Source organism: Abrus precatorius, unplaced genomic scaffold, assembly GCF_003935025.1.
Source record: "Abrus precatorius isolate BTA unplaced genomic scaffold, Abrus_2018 Scaffold9, whole genome shotgun sequence".
Classification (NCBI taxonomy): domain Eukaryota; kingdom Viridiplantae; phylum Streptophyta; class Magnoliopsida; order Fabales; family Fabaceae; genus Abrus; species Abrus precatorius.
Window position 1 is genome coordinate 34,382,098 of NW_020874439.1, and position 16,908 is coordinate 34,399,005.

The 16,908-nt window shown below is 32.2% G+C and overlaps 4 protein-coding genes across 4 annotated transcripts; 3 read left to right on the forward strand and 1 right to left on the reverse strand.

Annotated features, from left to right (window-relative positions):
- Positions 1–2,712: 2,712 nt before the first annotated feature.
- On the forward strand, positions 2,713–3,462 carry LOC113851573 (protein DOWNSTREAM OF FLC). The gene is made up of 2 exons (XM_027482090.1): positions 2,713–2,866; positions 3,131–3,462. The coding sequence occupies exons 1-2, from the start codon at positions 2,713–2,715 to the stop codon at positions 3,460–3,462; spliced, it is 486 nt and encodes a 161-aa protein (XP_027337891.1).
- Positions 3,463–3,955: 493 nt separating this feature from the next.
- LOC113851304 (putative ETHYLENE INSENSITIVE 3-like 4 protein) lies at positions 3,956–5,335 on the reverse strand. Its single transcript, XM_027481768.1, has one exon. It carries the CDS (start codon positions 5,333–5,335, stop codon positions 3,956–3,958), a length of 1,380 nt encoding a protein of 459 aa, XP_027337569.1.
- A 2,845-nt stretch (positions 5,336–8,180) lies between these two features.
- On the forward strand, positions 8,181–11,155 carry LOC113851398 (nitrate regulatory gene2 protein-like). Its single transcript, XM_027481864.1, has 5 exons — positions 8,181–9,060; positions 9,187–9,264; positions 9,456–9,661; positions 10,120–10,343; positions 10,492–11,155. The coding sequence occupies exons 1-5, from the start codon at positions 8,181–8,183 to the stop codon at positions 11,153–11,155; spliced, it is 2,052 nt and encodes a 683-aa protein (XP_027337665.1).
- Positions 11,156–14,508: 3,353 nt separating this feature from the next.
- On the forward strand, positions 14,509–15,603 carry LOC113850508 (ethylene-responsive transcription factor ERF060-like). Its single transcript, XM_027481070.1, has one exon. The coding sequence runs from the start codon at positions 14,550–14,552 to the stop codon at positions 15,315–15,317; it is 768 nt and encodes a 255-aa protein (XP_027336871.1). The 5' UTR covers positions 14,509–14,549; the 3' UTR covers positions 15,318–15,603.
- The last annotated feature ends 1,305 nt before the right edge of the window (positions 15,604–16,908 follow it).

Here is a 16,908-nt window from a genome sequence, read left to right on the forward strand (position 1 = left end):
TTACTAAAGACGATTAGTTTATTTCTTGATCTTATAAAATAATAGTGATTTTAGTTTTTAAACTATAAAAATTAAAATAAATAATATTTGAGACTGAAAATAGTAATCTATACTTATAATTTAGGGATTTATTTAATACATTAATCAATAATGTACTGGCTACAGGGTTGATTTGTTCCCATTTGTCTTATAATCCCTAACATAAAGCAGGTCCTTTGGAAGCTAGCTTTAAAAAACTACAAAACAAAATCCATGGGGGTCTTGAAGGCTCTGGGTACTTCAATCATGCCCTACTTTGGTAACTTTTATTTGAACACTTTCAGTTCTTCAAACTATTCATGAACAATGATATTGTCTTGACCCCCTCCCCCCACCCAAAAAAAAAAAAAGAAAAAATTAAAAAAGAAAGAAAGATCAACATTGGCAGCAGAAAGATTGTACACAAGACGCAAACATTGTAGAAACAAAAGACCAGATAGTGGGAAAAAAAAGTCATGACAATGTTTTTTTTAACTTGAAAAGTAAAAAAAAAGAAGGGATACTTTTAAATTAAATAGTTAACCAATAAAACACGTCTAATAACTGAAGCTATGAAATTATAGATTACTATCTGATTTTTTTTTCTTGGAAGAGAAAAATAGAAATACGAAAATGCTAAATGAACCAACCAGAAGATGTTAAGCCAGCTTCGTCATCTTACTTTACTTCTGGTTTTGCATCAATGATTGAATAGCTTCAGCTTGATTATCAGAGTATGAGGATTAAGAGGACAAATCCTAGGCATGCTAATTACTGTGACCAATCTAATAGAACATTATTTCGTCTTGAATGTTAACTGTGACAGCAAAATCCATGATTTCATAAGGAAAATTTCAAAACCATTCAGGTCAAATCAAAAGATTAATCACATGGACGGCGCAATAAGATGATGTACATAAATTCGGTAAATGAGTAGAAGGAACCAGAAACTAGTCTACTACCCCATATAAAGGAAACAATAAAGCATCTAATTGATTAGAAAGGTTTTTTATGCATATATACAAGAATATTATTATGGTCCTTAATTTATACATTTCTTTTTCGTAACAATCGGTGTTGGTGGTTTAATATGTTACACTCTGAAATTGTATAAGTATTGTTGGGTTGTAGACAAATCGTATGGATCCAATTACAAAAAACAAAAACAAAATGAACACCAATAATTCAATGCTATCCATTTCAACCCGATCCAGTAATTATTTCTATTATTTCTGTTTTTTCACGTCTATGAGGTTTTTATTGGGTGTTTTTCTTTTGTCTAAGGTTTTTATTGGACTGAATGGTTTGTGGTAATGAGACGTTGTTGGGCCAAGATAGGAGGTCCTACAAAACTGGAACGGTTTACTTTTAATCAAGACACAGTTGGAATGTGAGATTCAAACAGTAAGTGCATGGGAATTGGATAATAATTGTCAGCACAAAAAATAAATAATTGCTTTTTTTTTTCCTCAAAAGTTCTATTTTAATTATAATATATATGCAAACACAAATTAAGCTAATTTAAATATACAATAACTTGATGTCAATTATTTTTAACCTATTTGCATCAACAATTAATAAATGAGAGAAAGTTGAGAGAATTTGGATAGAGATGGCAAATCAATGCTTACACATTACTATCAACTATCAAGAGATTATACAGGGAAAACTAAGAAGAAAATTAGAATAATTAAGTGTAATAAAAATTAATGATGCCTTGTACCCAAAGAGTGATAAATAATGGCAAATGGCTATCTTCCCAAAGAATAAATTGTTAAGTGTGAGTGGAGCTCAGGCACATGTTTGCTTGGGTATGAATCCTCACTATCCCACGAACTAGGCACTGTTGAATTGTGATTTTTATTGGGATCCATGACTTCTATTTTGTCACTTAGTACCATTAATTGATTGTCGGAAAGTGCTGAAGGCTTCCCCAGTATTTGCCTAATTCTTCCTCCACTTGCTCATAGTTTTAAATGTCCTACTTGAGTAAACACATAAGCATATTAAACTTATATCAGAAAATAGTTTGATACATAACCTTAGTAAAACAGTAATATTTTAGAAATCAAAATTCCACAGCGCAAAACTCATCCTCCCAAGGCATGCCACCATTTAACACTTCTAATATACTATTTGTTATTATTTAAAATTTATTAAAAACTATAAAAATACAAAAAATATATTAAATTATGAGTGAGACTTTCATAATTGTTGTAATTTTGATAAATTTTAGCTAATAATCAAGAGTGTGATAGAAAAATTATGTTAAAAAAAATTAGCATTCTCTTAAAAGATTTCAGCACAAGCAGAGAATTTTTCAACTTTATTTCATTTTTCCTTTTTTATTAAAAAAAATCATAATGGATGTGCATTTAATAAAATTTATATTCTAATTCATTAATAGGATACTAATTAGCATTCTCTAAAATTGTAAATCTTTAAACTTTGTATGCAAGCAAATCTCAATCAATAATCATAGATAATTAAGAATGCAAGCTACGGAGAAGGGACATAGGAACATGTGGAATGGCACTAATCTCAAGTAGAGAGTAGACACATTGAGACATGATTCACTTCTTAAGGCGCACACGACGCTTGCATTGAAAAAGATAGCTAGCAAAGTTCAAGTCCTCACAGTATAAAAAACCCATTTCCTTTATTGATGGCTGATTTGCTTACTATTCGTTAGTCATGGCAACGAGGGTGGTGCTGTTGATGGCCCTCACCCTCTATATCCTCCCTTTGCTTTTTCCCGTTGCTACAGCAACGTTCCATGTCAAAGGTTCCGTTTACTGTGATACCTGTCGTGCTGGATTCGAAACCAATGCCACCTTTTACATTGCAGGTAGATACGATGATATTGAAAATAAATCCTCATATGTTATATATTTTAACATGACAAAGTCGCGTTTAGATTTTTTATGTCTCTATAGCCAATTTAATGTCTACAAGAAAAAATATAGATACAAAATTTAAACATGACTTGTCATGTACATCATATGATCAATTCTTGTTAACATCGTTTGTGGCTTATTACCAATTTGTTGGTGCATAAATTTAACTAAGGTTAATGTTCTTATGTTGCATGCAATGGACGCTTTATGATTAGGTGCAAGGGTAGCAATTCAGTGCAAAGAAAGGAAGACTATGAACGTGGTTTTCTACACCGAAGGAGTGACAGACTCAACGGGAACATACCACATTGAGGTTGCAAATGACCACAACGACCATATTTGTCAATGCTTGCTTCTTCATAGCCCCTTGGAAGGTTGTAATAAAGCAGACCCTGGGCGTGGTAGATCCAGCATCGTGCTCACCCACATAAAAAATGGTGTGGTCAACCATATTCACTATGCAAATGCTATGGGTTACTTGAAGGACAAGCCTTTGCCTCAATGCAAGGAACTGCTTAAATACTACCTGTCTGACTCGGATGTTTGATAAATAATTTTGAAGAACAACCTGTTCTTTTTTTTGTGTTTTATGGATTAATTACACTGATCTATATATATATTTCTGTTGTTAAGTACTTGTTGAGCTTGGAGTGACACTAAACTTCAGTTTGTAGCTTGTTACTACTAAGTTTTGCTTCATATATCTGTATTTGATTAGGTCACTTAATTGTGGCTTTCTAATGCTTGATTCTTGTTCAAGTCTCCGGCCATTTTTTTAAAGCATTAAACCAATTAACTAATAAAACAATAAACCATTAACAAGATTTTATTACAAACAATTGGATAAATAGAATGAGACGTAAGAAAGGTTTTCTCACTGAGAGGGATCTCCTCCCTGCGTGGTATTGCATGTCTCTTATTATTATTAAGAATAATAATACATATGATAAGATCATTGTAAATTTACTAGCCAGCTTAATACAAATAAACTGAAACACAGCAGCATGTTAAATTAATTAAATCGAACAACATTATTATTTTTAAGTTAAGTCCCACATTGAAGTTGCATCCTCTTGGCCTTGTGGAATCAGTGCTTGTGCTAGATTTTGAGTCAAGTCCACATTATCTCTTACCATCTCTAGTGCTGCTTGCAATTCAAGATCATCAATACCATTAAGCCAATATCCTGCATTATTGTGGTCTAGTGTCTCACTCCCACCAGCAATCTTTCCCCCGCTCACATCGCTAAGATTAGCCATATTCATCCAATCATCTAAGGTTGCGAGTGGTGCATCATTGGAGAGAGAACCAAGGAAAGGAACATGGCTTTCTTCTGTGCGGTAAGCACAAAGGGATTCATGGTCCATCCTAGAGTTTTTATCTCTAAACCCCATAGACATCTCACTTTGTGGACACTCGAAATTTTGACAAGCATATAGCTTATCCACGGTAACGCCACCATCAAAAACACACTTCCTCTTCTCACTTGATCTGCTACCTAAGGAGGAGGGTTCATCCACAACATTTAAAACTTGAGCAGAACTTTCACCTTCCTCATTGTTGTCATCTTTCTCTGAAGATATTTTGAGGCACTTCTCAGTTAGTTTAAGCAAAACTTCTTCTTGATTCACTACTTTAGACCAAGTAGCATTGTCCTTGGCTGTCATCTTATCTTGCAAGGTCTTGGACTGAGTAACCAACCTTCTAAGTTTACCCAAATCAGGAGAAATGTGTTTGATAACTGCAGCTAAGACAGAGACTTTCCAAGCCTTTTTCAAATCATGAGGCTTCTTATAAGGTGGTGGGCCATGTTCTTGGGCCAGAAGCCCTTGCTCACCCCACCAAATTTCTTCTCCTGTGGGCCACCAAGGTGGAGTTATTCCTCTTTCCAAAGGGAACCTTCTTTGTGGAGGGATACAGTGTTGCATGAGAGCAGAGAGGAGAGAGCCCAAAGTAGAGTCTTGTAGGTCTTGAAGGAGGTGTATATAAGAAGTTAGATCCATCTCACCCTTCTCAAGGAGTGGCAAGTACTTAGAAACGGCAACAGGGGCATTTTGGTCAAAGCGGATTTGGTCTTTCCACCACTCTCGCAAGCTGTCAGAAGAACCAGACACTGGCTTTCCCTTCTCTGGAATGATACCATAGACAAAACCTTGGGCGTTGCAAACTTCCATGATCTTCACCATGTACTTGAGGACAGAATCTTGTGCTCTTGACATCTTCTTGCGTCTTGAAGCTTCTTGTTTTGCATTTTGGTCTGGCTCTTCTTTGTCTCGTTTTTCCTTCAGCTTCTGTAGCAAGATCCTGTCCTTCCACATGCGTTTCTTGAGCTGGTCATAGTCGATGCATTCAGCTTCGCTGTCCTCTTCAGTGATTTCTTCTTGTGCGTAAGGATCAATCTCTTCGTTGATCAACACCATGACTATGTTTATTCTTCCTTGCTCGATTCCTTTGGCAAGCAAATGTGGATAGCTAGAAAGATGTTCAGTTGAAGCAATATTAATAAAGGCATAGGAAATAATGAAAGATATATAAGAGAGGTATGGTATAGCTTAAATGGAAGGAAATGAAGGTTGTGTTTATATATAGATAGATGAAAGTGGTTGAATATGGCGGTGCTAGAAGGGTCTCAGAAAGTTAAATTAAGATAAAGAGAAGAAAGAAAGGGAAAAAAAGAGTAATGAAGACAAGGTAGGCATTACCGAGATGTAGGTAAGTGATGCAGTGTGGCCAATGATCTGAGCAAAAGGTGGTGTTGGCGCCAGGTGTCAAGGATGGGCGGTTTTGATAAGTAATTGCAATTTGCATGGAAACTTTTGCTTTTTGCATGCTTGTTGACTCTACTCATAAGAGAGTTAATTTGTTTCCATTTCCAATACATGATTATGATATATACATATGAGCTGGTTTTTGACCAAAGTCACCATTGTGACTTTGTGATGGATGATGTAATGCCCAACGTGATGGATGCTTGTGTTTAGTTTATGGTAACGGATATGATTAGGACACTTTTGTTTTGGTGGAAGATAGGTGACCTTTAAGGTTTCTTTTTGGATCCATGACTAAGTCTGGTGAAGGGACAAAAATTAATTGGAGAATATTTTTGGTTGTCGACCAAAATTGGATTGAAGAGAGAGAAGAACACTCAATTAAGGAAAGCCCATTCTTGTGGCCTATTTTACTTTTCAAATGTTAATGTTTTTATGAGGCCTGTATGATACAAAATGAACACCTGGGTCGGATTAGATATTGTCATTTTATTTAAACTCTTATGCTGACTCTAAGGTCAAAATTATTGAATAGTCTGAAGACCAGCCCATTTGAAAGTTAAGAAGTGTTAATATCACAAGTGACAGTCTATCCTTCGTAAATTTGCGAAGATTGTAAAGTAAAGGGTTTCATGTGCGACGAATCCACCCTTTTGTTTCTTTTTTTATTTATCCATTTTTTAAAAATAATTATAAAAAATAATGAATATATATTCTTATTTTTTTATACGACTTTCATTATTATGTTTTATTTATAACAAATAGTTAAATATATAAGAACTAAGCAGTATTAAAATTAAGACATAATTAAAAAAATAATTAAATTTCTCTTAGACTTTGAAATAAAAAGATAAATATGAAATTTTATTTCATATATAGATATATAAAAGGGTGTAATATGTTTTTTTTTTGTTTTAATTTATCGTCTAATTTAATTTAGATCCGATCGTAAGTGACCTAGATATGATGGGTGATTTTTTTACTAAAATTTTTTTGTATATGTAAAAATTTAAACTCAAAATCTTGTTTAAGTGACCGACTTCAGTAGTATATATATGATTGAGATATTGAGACATTATTTCACTAAATTTTTGTCATCCTCACTGTTAGTATTAATTATTAGATGATTAGATAAGTTCATTCATGATGAATGATTACTTCAAATTCAAACTCTTAATATTATAAAAACATCGTTTATGATTATCAAAATTACTTTTCTTTTTTTTTCTTTTGGTCACATCCTTGCCGACTTCTGGTGTTGGAATATAGTTACTGTTTTCATTAGCATCAGAGAACTCGAGATGAGAAAAACTCTCCACCGATTGAATACGAAGAATGACATGCCAAGCAACAATAATATATCATTTAAATCTATTTCATTATTAATATGAAAAAATCACACATTTAACACATAAACACGTTATCAATTAAAAGAAATTCTAACTTCTATATATTTTTATATTTTTCATTACATATTATGAAATGATAATAAAAAACTATTATGAGATTAGATAATTTAATTTGATCCTATAGGAAGTAAATATCAATATACAACATATATATAAGAAACAAATAGTTCGACAGCAAGAGCCCAAGTCTTGACTGAAGGAGAAATAGAACCGGATTTTAAGGATCAGATAGCGGGCAATTTTTTCCAAACAATGACAACCATTATTTTTTCTGACATAACTATTCATTCTCTAATTTGATTTTTGTCACTTTGTGCGTACCTATGCAAATTGGAAAGACATTGCACTCTCTTCCCATTGCTTTACCCTCTTTCTTTGTCGTTGCTTCCTATGCCTAATGCCTCACATAGCTCACACCTTTTCCTTCTCTCTTAATCAACATTAACTGGAATGAACTAACGAAGATATCAATAATAACACACAACACGAGGCATTTTCTTTGTTCAGTGTTGCACTAGTAAGGTCTTTACTGCTCCGTGTAATAGTATGTAACTTAGATTCCTTTTTAGATTCCTTTCACGAAACTTCCCTTAATTGTTTTATTTTATTTGTTACTTTACCACCCTTTTCATACAACACTGTCTCCACCGAGGCTATACAAAATCTAGGAAGCCAACACATATATAACGACATTGATACGCTTCAACATTTTGTTATAATAATTTGGACTTTTTTGGAGTGTGCATTTGATGGCTTAACCCACCCACTTTCACTCTTTGCCCTTCACTTCTAAACAAAGTTAACAACTACTCATTTTTGCTTTTGTCTGAGCTGAACATTTTATACATCATCAACAATTGCCTTTGTTTTCGCTACCCGGGTCCAAGGCTCTTGTCTTGTCGCTTTTTCTTCCACATGTTGCAACCATGCAATGCAACTCAAGGACGTTATTTGTGAATGGTGTAATCCGCATTTACAGGGAACTTCTAGTTGGTCACACGTAAAACAGTGTTGGGATCATTTTTAATGCAAGGTGAATGGTTAATAGGGTGAAGGGGTTCCTCAAGTGTTTGAACCTTGAAAAGAAAATGGGTTGTGTGAACTCCAAAGCTGAAAAAAACGAAGCTTTGTGTCTTTGCAAGGAACGAAAGAGGTTCATGAAGGTGGCAAATGATTCAAGATATGCTTTAGCTGCTTCACACCTTTCTTATATTCAATCTCTTCGAAACGTTGGGTTCGCTCTTCGACGATATGCTGAGGCAGAGATGCTGATAGAGTCATCAATGTCGGTTTCAGACCACAGCCCATCTCAATCTACTTACCCTTCTTCATCTCCGTCACATGTTGATGATGCTTCAGAGTCACCATTGAACAATGAGACTCATATGAGTTTTATGAAGTCATGGGGTACTAAAGCTGTGACTGTTATGATCAATCCTCACAGTGACAATTATTTGAATGATGTATCCACCGGGTTCCCAATTCCACCACCTCCTCCTGAAAGTGATGTTTATTGGGATTTCTTTGATCCTGCTGAAAATACTAAGAATTTTGGGTTTTCAAGACATGCAAGTTGCTTCGAAGTGTGTAAGAATGAAGAAAAAACCAATTCACAAATTGCTTTGGAAGGGCAATGTATGAAATCCAACTTGGATGAAAAAGATGTTGCTAGAGGAAATGATTATAGCTGTTGTGAGAATTTATTTGTTTCAAGAGTGGTGGAAGGTTGCAAACAAAGGGTTGATAGAGAAGAGAGAGAGGTAGAGTCATTAAGGAATGGCGATGCTGTGAAAAATGAGTGCACGGAAAGGGAAGATCCTTCTGAGTTCATCACCCACAGAGCTAAAGATTTTCTTACAAGCATAAGGGTTATAGAGCATCGATTCGTTAGAGCTTTTGAATCTGGTAGAGAGGTCTCGAGGCTGTTAGAGGCACACAAAATCAAGGTTGGATATTCTGAGGCAAAAGGTGGTTGTTAACTTTTTATTTCTATAGCTACTTAAAAACTTATATGAATTATGTACATAATGTGTAAAAATAGTTAGTTGTACTTTCTTTTTCTATTAAGCCTAAAGAATGATCTTCCTATGATAGGGAAATTATCTGCCTTGATTTTGCTCACGGCTTTTCTGCTTGTTTGTTGCGGTGAAAAGGCTACACTTGTGTCCCAAGGTATGAGCATTACATCATTAACTTCATTGATTTTTATTATCTTGAGCTTTAATCTCAATTTTTTTTCTTAAGTCACATGTTTAAGCTTTAAAAATGAGGTTGTGGTTTTTTTTTTTTTATAATGATACACAGAGTTTTGATTCTTGGAAGATGAAAATGTAAGATGGACTAATGTATCTTCCTCTATGTAGAACCTGCACAAAAGATTATTAGTTGGAAGCGAACAATGTCTTCTCAATCAGCCTCAATCAGGAACCCATTAGTTGCAACACCGCAAAAAGATAGGGAGGATAATGAAAGTGATTTTGTGGAAGAATCCTGCATGATTTCTGGAAGCCATTCATGTACCCTTGACAGATTGTATGCCTGGGAGAGGAAACTTTATGATGAAGTAAAGGTATTACAGAAAAGAAAATGAAAAATTGACATCACATGATGTCGCATTATGCTATTTTACATGAAAAAAACTATTGATAAGTGTGTTTCTCTGTTGCACATCTTCTCTGTTTCCTTTTTATCTCTCTCCATCAATCCGTTTTGTTTTTCCACAATCAACAGCATATTTGATAGGCTTTGAAGAAGCACTAGATATAACAATTAACAATTAAACTACGATAAGGAGTATATTTAAATTCAGGATTATCTTATATATGTTCTATCCTAGAATAAGCAACTAGTTCTATGAAATATGAATAGCTATCTTATATTTGTTCTGTCTCTAGAAAAAGCAACCAAGTCTATGGATAACTTCAATGTTTTGTGAAGTTTCTCGCCATCTTTTGTAAAATGTATTGTACATTTTGAGTTTTAAATCCTTTGTCTTGTTGATTAAATTGCCTATTGGGTTGTTTGTAGGCTAGTGAATTCTTCAAGAAGGAGTTCGATAAAAAATGTGACCAACTCAGGCATCAATTTGCAAAAGATCAAGGCACTCAAGTGATTGACAAAACTCGCTCAGTGGCAAAGGATTTGCATTCACGAATAATAGTGGCAATTTATTCTGTTAATTTGATATCCAAACGAATTGAGAGGATGAGGGATGAAGAATTGTTCCCACAACTTTTGGAATTAACTCAAGGGTAAGTGTGGATTTTGGACTTTCCACATACTTTTGTGCTGCTAAACCTTGAGCCTTATTAACTAGCTACTTGTTATCATTAAACAACTAAAATATTAATATTATTATTATTCCTTAGTGTTAACTTGTACCAGTTGTTAGCTATGCAGATTAATCAGGATGTGGAAGGCTATGCTTGAATGTCATCATGCACAATACATTACCATATCTTTGGCATATCATTCAAGGAGATCAACAAGAACCTTGGAAGGGGATACTCGCAAAGAGATAATGGGTCAGCTACTAGAAGAATTTGAGTGCCTTGGTGTAAGCTTTGCTCAATGGATCAATAGTCACACGTCATATATTGAAGCTCTCAATGGGTGGCTACAAAATTGTATACTAAAACCAAAGGAACGTTCAAAGAGCAAAAAGCCATTCTCCCCTCGCCGTGCTTTGGCTCCACCTATATTTGTTCTTTGTCGTGATTGGTCTATTGGGATCAAAGCTTTGCCTTCTGAGGAACTAACTCATTCAATAAAAAACTGTGTGTCTGATCTACGTGAAATGATGGAGAAGCAAGATAAAAATCTGAGTGAAAAACAGAATTCAGCTATTGCAAGCACTAGTGGAGAAATTGAGAACAAAATCAATGAGGACAACGAAGATTCTTCATATTTGTGTTGCATACATGCAAGTTTAACCAAGGTTGCTTATCAATTGACTAAATTTTCTGAGGCATCATTGAAGATGTATGAAGATATTAGACACAAAAGTGAAGCAGCTCAAATTGCATATCATAATTGTAGATCTGTTAGGACTGGAAAATTTTGAGCTAAAAATATGCTTGCCTGAAATTAGTAGAAAATATGAAAGATTATGTGATATTAAGTCTTAATTTAGTGTGTTTGGTATTTTTCTTTTAACTCTTTTTGGCAAAATTGTTTCTTTCAGATTCACCTAGTATTTTTTTAATTTTTAATATTATCTTTTTGGTTTCTATCTAAATATTTTTTTCCATCTCTCTCTCATCTTGTGTTTATTTTTATTATTAATAATTAAAATATTTACTCTCTTTAAATATATAAAATTTTAAAAACAATTAAATAATATATTTATCTTCTTATTTAAACTTTTAAAATTTAATATTACTCGTACAATATAAAAAAAAAAAAACTTAGTAATAGAAGTAATGCTATCCTTGCTGTATTAAAATTTTATTATATTTTAAGATTATGTACTTATAAGCTTAAACCTATTTGTTAGTTTTTATACTTTTACACTCACTTTCTTTTATATTTATTTTTATATATTTTTTATCACATTATTATTATTATTATTATTATTATTTTCTCTTTCCTTAGATGGCTTTGTCGTGATATATGCCAGAGGCACTCTCTTCCATCACCCCCATTATCTTATTGCTGAATGTTGCATACTTTTTTATTTTTGTCAACAATAATAAATTGATCAAAAGAAAAGTGGGCCAACGTAACGGTCCACTACAAGAAAAGTGGAGGCCCGTGTGATTGGGTCCAACGTTAGCATCAACAAATGCAGAGCTCGTTGACCAAAAAAACACAAATGCAAGCTTATCGTTATCGCTAAGCATTTTTTTACTTTTATTTAGAAAACTCTATAATTTGCATTTATTGAGGATTTCAGCCAATCAAAACACACATTAGTGTTGGGCTCATCGTTGACATTTTATAAAGTCTACGACATTTATATAGATTACACTAACCGCATTATTCAATTTTAGTGGTACGAATGTGATGCAGGTATTGCTCAAAAAAAAAAAAAGTGATGTAGGTTAACTGAAGAATTTTTTAAATATTAATATATATATATATATATATATATATATACGCGTTTGATTTTTTTTAAAAAAATATATGCTAATTAGTTATAATTATACTTTTCTAACTTGGCATTCGTGGTGGGCTTTTTATTTTTTTAATCTTTTTTAAAAATAATTTCTTAAAATAATATTTTTTTAAAATATATTTTCTGTTTATAATTTTTCTTGTTGTTTCAACACCTATTTCATCTATTATATAAATAAAATTAATTTTTTAAAAAATTATTTAATTTTTTTAACACAGATAAAATTATATAATTATATCATGTGTCATAAGTTTTATCTGCTACATAAATAAAACTTACAAAATCATGTCACGTGTTATGTTAATTTAACTTTCAAAACTTAATTTAAAGAAAAAAGAATAAGTATATCTAAAAAATATAAATATAATTAATTTTTTGTCTTCTCTCTATCATTAATGATATTTATTTTTATCATTATTATTTATCTTATAACTTATATAATTAAATTTAATTTTTGACTATTTAAACTTCAAAAACATGTCAAACAAATCAAAATAGATATATATGAAAAATGGATAAAAATATTAATTATTTTTTAATAAGTAAATTTATTTTAATAATATTAAATATAAAAATATCTATTATTAATTAATATTAATTATATTTTTTAAATGCACTTATTATTTCTCTTTTAAATTAAATTTTTTTCGTTAGATTAACATGATACATGATATAATTCTTTAAGTTTCGTTTATATAACATGACAAAACTTATATGATGATAATACATATTGTAATTGTGTAATTTTGTTTAATTTAAAAAATTAATTTCATCTATACAATAGACGAAATAGGTACTAAAAAAAATCTTTAAAAAAATATGTTTTTAAAAATTATTATTTTAAAAAACATTAAAAAAATAAAAAAGCCTTAGCGGTGCCACATTTTTTCAGTTACTGTCCCCTCTCCGCTGAGGCACTGACACATCAGCATGCTTGATGGGCCCCATCTATTGTTCGCCGTAAGCTTTTTCATGGTTCCATACTTCAGTAAGAATAGATAAATTAATAACAATGCATCTTATACTTCTGCCAATAATAATAATATTTTATTAAAATAATACATTATGTTATTATATATATATATATATATATATAGAGAGAGAGAGAGAGAGAGAGAGAGAACTCTCGTGACAGTGCATGAATCTGAGTACAGGCATTTGTGCCATTTCTATTTATTTTTCAGAAAACTGTTTCTTTATATTATACTTAAGTTTTATTAATTTTAACTTTTAAAATTAAGTACGCTGAGTTTAAAATTTAAAGAAAGTGTTTTTATATTTATTATATTAAATTTATAAAATTATGATAAATATAATTTTAATAAAATATATAATTTTAAAATTAATATTTTTAATACAATATTTAGATAAGTTTAAAAGGTAAATTCATTTTTCAGATGTGATTTTAGAGCAGCCAAACCAGATTTTGTATAAGAATATAATGTTTAGACATATTAACTCAAAATTAAGTATCCATAGAGTCTTAGTCTGGAGTTAAGAGTTCAATAGACATAATGTTAAATAGAGAGAAAATATATTTAAATATATTTTTTTATTGAAAAAACATAAGAACCATTTTTTAATTACAAAACAAATGTATCATGTTTAAAAAAATTATAAAATAAGTTTGACTAAAAATAAAATATATTTTTAAATTATATTTAAAGTTTTGTGTTACATTATTATAATTTTTATTCGAAAAAATATTTTTAAAATACAAATTAATTTACTGGAAAGTTAATTTTATTAAATTATTTTATAAAAACATGAACTAGATTGATTTTATAGTGCTTGTTAAGTTAAAAAATTTAAATTAATAAAAATATGTATTTTTATTATAAATGTAAAGTTGTTTTTATAAACTTGTAAATAAAAAAACTCATAATATGCTTCTACTTTTGGATAACTTCGTTGTGCTTGTGTGGAGGAAGAGCCGAGCCAATTAGAGAGAGGAAAGGACAAAATAGGCATTAAGTACCAAAAGTTGACATTTTCGAGGGAAACATAGACCACATGTTTCAGCCCAATTATACGACAACGCGTGTCCAAAAGTGCTATTAGGTGGAGGTGATATGTGCCAATGATCATGTGAGGCACATACACGTGTCAATTTTGCATAGGGTAACCATCATCGAATAAAGGAATCATTGAAGTTGACGATGCAAGTAATTAAGCATTAATTAAAGAAGAAAAGAACGTGATTAGTGGAAGGAACATTGAGGCGTGTACACACACCCAAACCCGTGGGCTACAAGAAGAGTATAAAAAGCAACAAAAGGGTTACCAAGAAAATGCAAGAGTGAAACAAGAAACATTTCTCCTATTTCTTCACTTGTAAAGCATGGCAATGGAAACAGTGATAGATCTGTATAATAATAGTAGCAACATCACAGAAGAACTCATGAAGGCACTTGAGCCTTTTATGAGTGGTGATTCTGATTCATCTATCGCTTCTTTAACCTCTTTTTCTCTTTCTTCTCCTCCTTCTTTGACGACATGGAACAACACCCAAGGTAGTTCCATAAGATTGAACCAACTCACACCATCTCAAATTCATCAGATTCAAGCTGAAATTACGTTGAAGAACCAAAATAATAACGTGTTTCTTAGCCCAAAACCTGTTCCAATGAAGCATCCTGCAAAACCCGCAAAGCTTTACCGTGGGGTGAGACAAAGGCATTGGGGAAAGTGGGTGGCTGAGATAAGACTCCCAAAGAATCGTACCCGTCTTTGGTTGGGTACTTTTGATAGCGCTGAAGATGCAGCTTTGGCATATGACAACGCAGCGTATAAGCTAAGGGGTGAACATGCAAGGCTTAATTTTCCTCATCTACGTCACCATGGAGCTCTTCCCTCATCCGTGGATGCAAAGCTTCAAGCTATTGTTAACTCTCAGGTGAAAGCAGAAAAGCCTTGTTCTGCTAACGTTGTTGTTAAGGCAGAAACATCAGAGTTGGAGAACCAAACATCAGATGAATATTCTGCGAGTTCCTCTTCTCCTGAGTCTGATATTAATTTTATGGATTTCTCGGGTTCTTGTGAAATAGATAATCTTGGATTGGACTTGGAAAAGTACCCTTCGGTGGAGATTGATTGGGCAGCTATATGAGTCATCTTTTGTTAAATGACTATGTTTTAGGTTTCGTATGTATGTATCTATTCTCATGTTGTAATTTAGGTTTGGTTTTGGTGTCTGGGTGGCAGTAACTGCAATGAAATTTTTGACAGTTGCAGTTAACTTGCTGAGTCATAGTGGTGGTTATGGCTTTCTTGGTCTGCTGGTGGTTTTTATTCCTTGCATGACCATATGGGAGCTTCAACATGTGTCTTGCCAACTTGTTTGTTTCTGTTTCATATGTAATTAAAGTTCCTTAATAGTTAATTCAAGTTTTTTGGCAGAGCAATTGGATGTACCCTTTCATTACTGTTATGCACGCACTGGGTCGAGTATTTTTAGCGAGCTTTATTTCTCGTCCAAACACCAACTTTGTTTAAATTTGAATTAGCGTTTAGATTTTACATTAAAATGTTCACAGATTCGGTTTATTTTAATGTTAGTAATTATAATTTTTTAAGTTGAGTTATAGTTAGTCAATTCATAAATCAGTGAGTTGAATTCAACAAACTAACTTAGAACTTAACTAGTAATTAGTCAATCGGGGTAAGCTAGATTGGTCGTTATAAGGCACCTCTAAGCAAGGATCAATATTCTTTGTTCTTATAAACACATTTATTTTTTTTGAATTTTTAATTTATTTAGAAAATGTGGAGAGGATGATGCCAGAACGAATATAGTGTGAAAAAGACCTCAAAAAAGAAGATATGCCTACGTTTGTTGGACTAACAGTGGTGAAAATGAGCATGAGGAATCCTTGGAGAGCTAAATTGGCTTGGCATAACCTTTCCCTTTCTCTCTTTTTCATCCTTTGCTCTCAAATTTTTCCTTTCGAGATTGTTCCTTCTACAAAGATATTGAATATTATCCTAGAAAAGGAATGTGAATGTGATCTAGGACTTGCAACTCGAAGTTATTAAATGGATTCCGTGAAGAAGGGATAAAGCTAATTGTCCGCGTTGTTCCTTCACTTTACAACCTTTAATGATGTGGGCTTGGAGCAAATTGCGTTGTTGATGTATGTGCAAGCTAAGAATCATATTTCTCCTCTCTCTCTCTCTCTCTCTCTCTCTCTCTCTCTAAAGGTTGCCATAGGCATAGATAGTGGCTAGATTGTCTTGAACTGGGTTTACCGACAAAAATTAAAATTTGAATTGATTAACTAATCGAATTAAAATTGATCAAATTGATAGCTTTTACTTGTCCGGCATGGTTAAATTGATTTACATAAAGGGATAGGATTGGCTTTTTTTAAAATAAAAAATTCAAAGTATTAAAATATTCTACGTCAATTAAGAACAAGTTTAAAATATTTCTTATTATACAGTTTGAGGAAACCGTTTTATAAGAGTTTTTTTTTTTTTTTTAAGAATAAATTAGGTCTAGGTTTCTAGTTTGTTAACATGATATTAAAATATATTTATGATAATTTACTTGGCTTATGTTTAATTGATTTTTTAAAAAAATTCAACATCCAAATGATTAAAACTTAGTTAAAATTAAATAAAAAAAACTGATTTTTTTTTTTAAGGATTAATGGTATTTGTAGAACTATCGAATCAAATCATTTACGTAACATGTATAG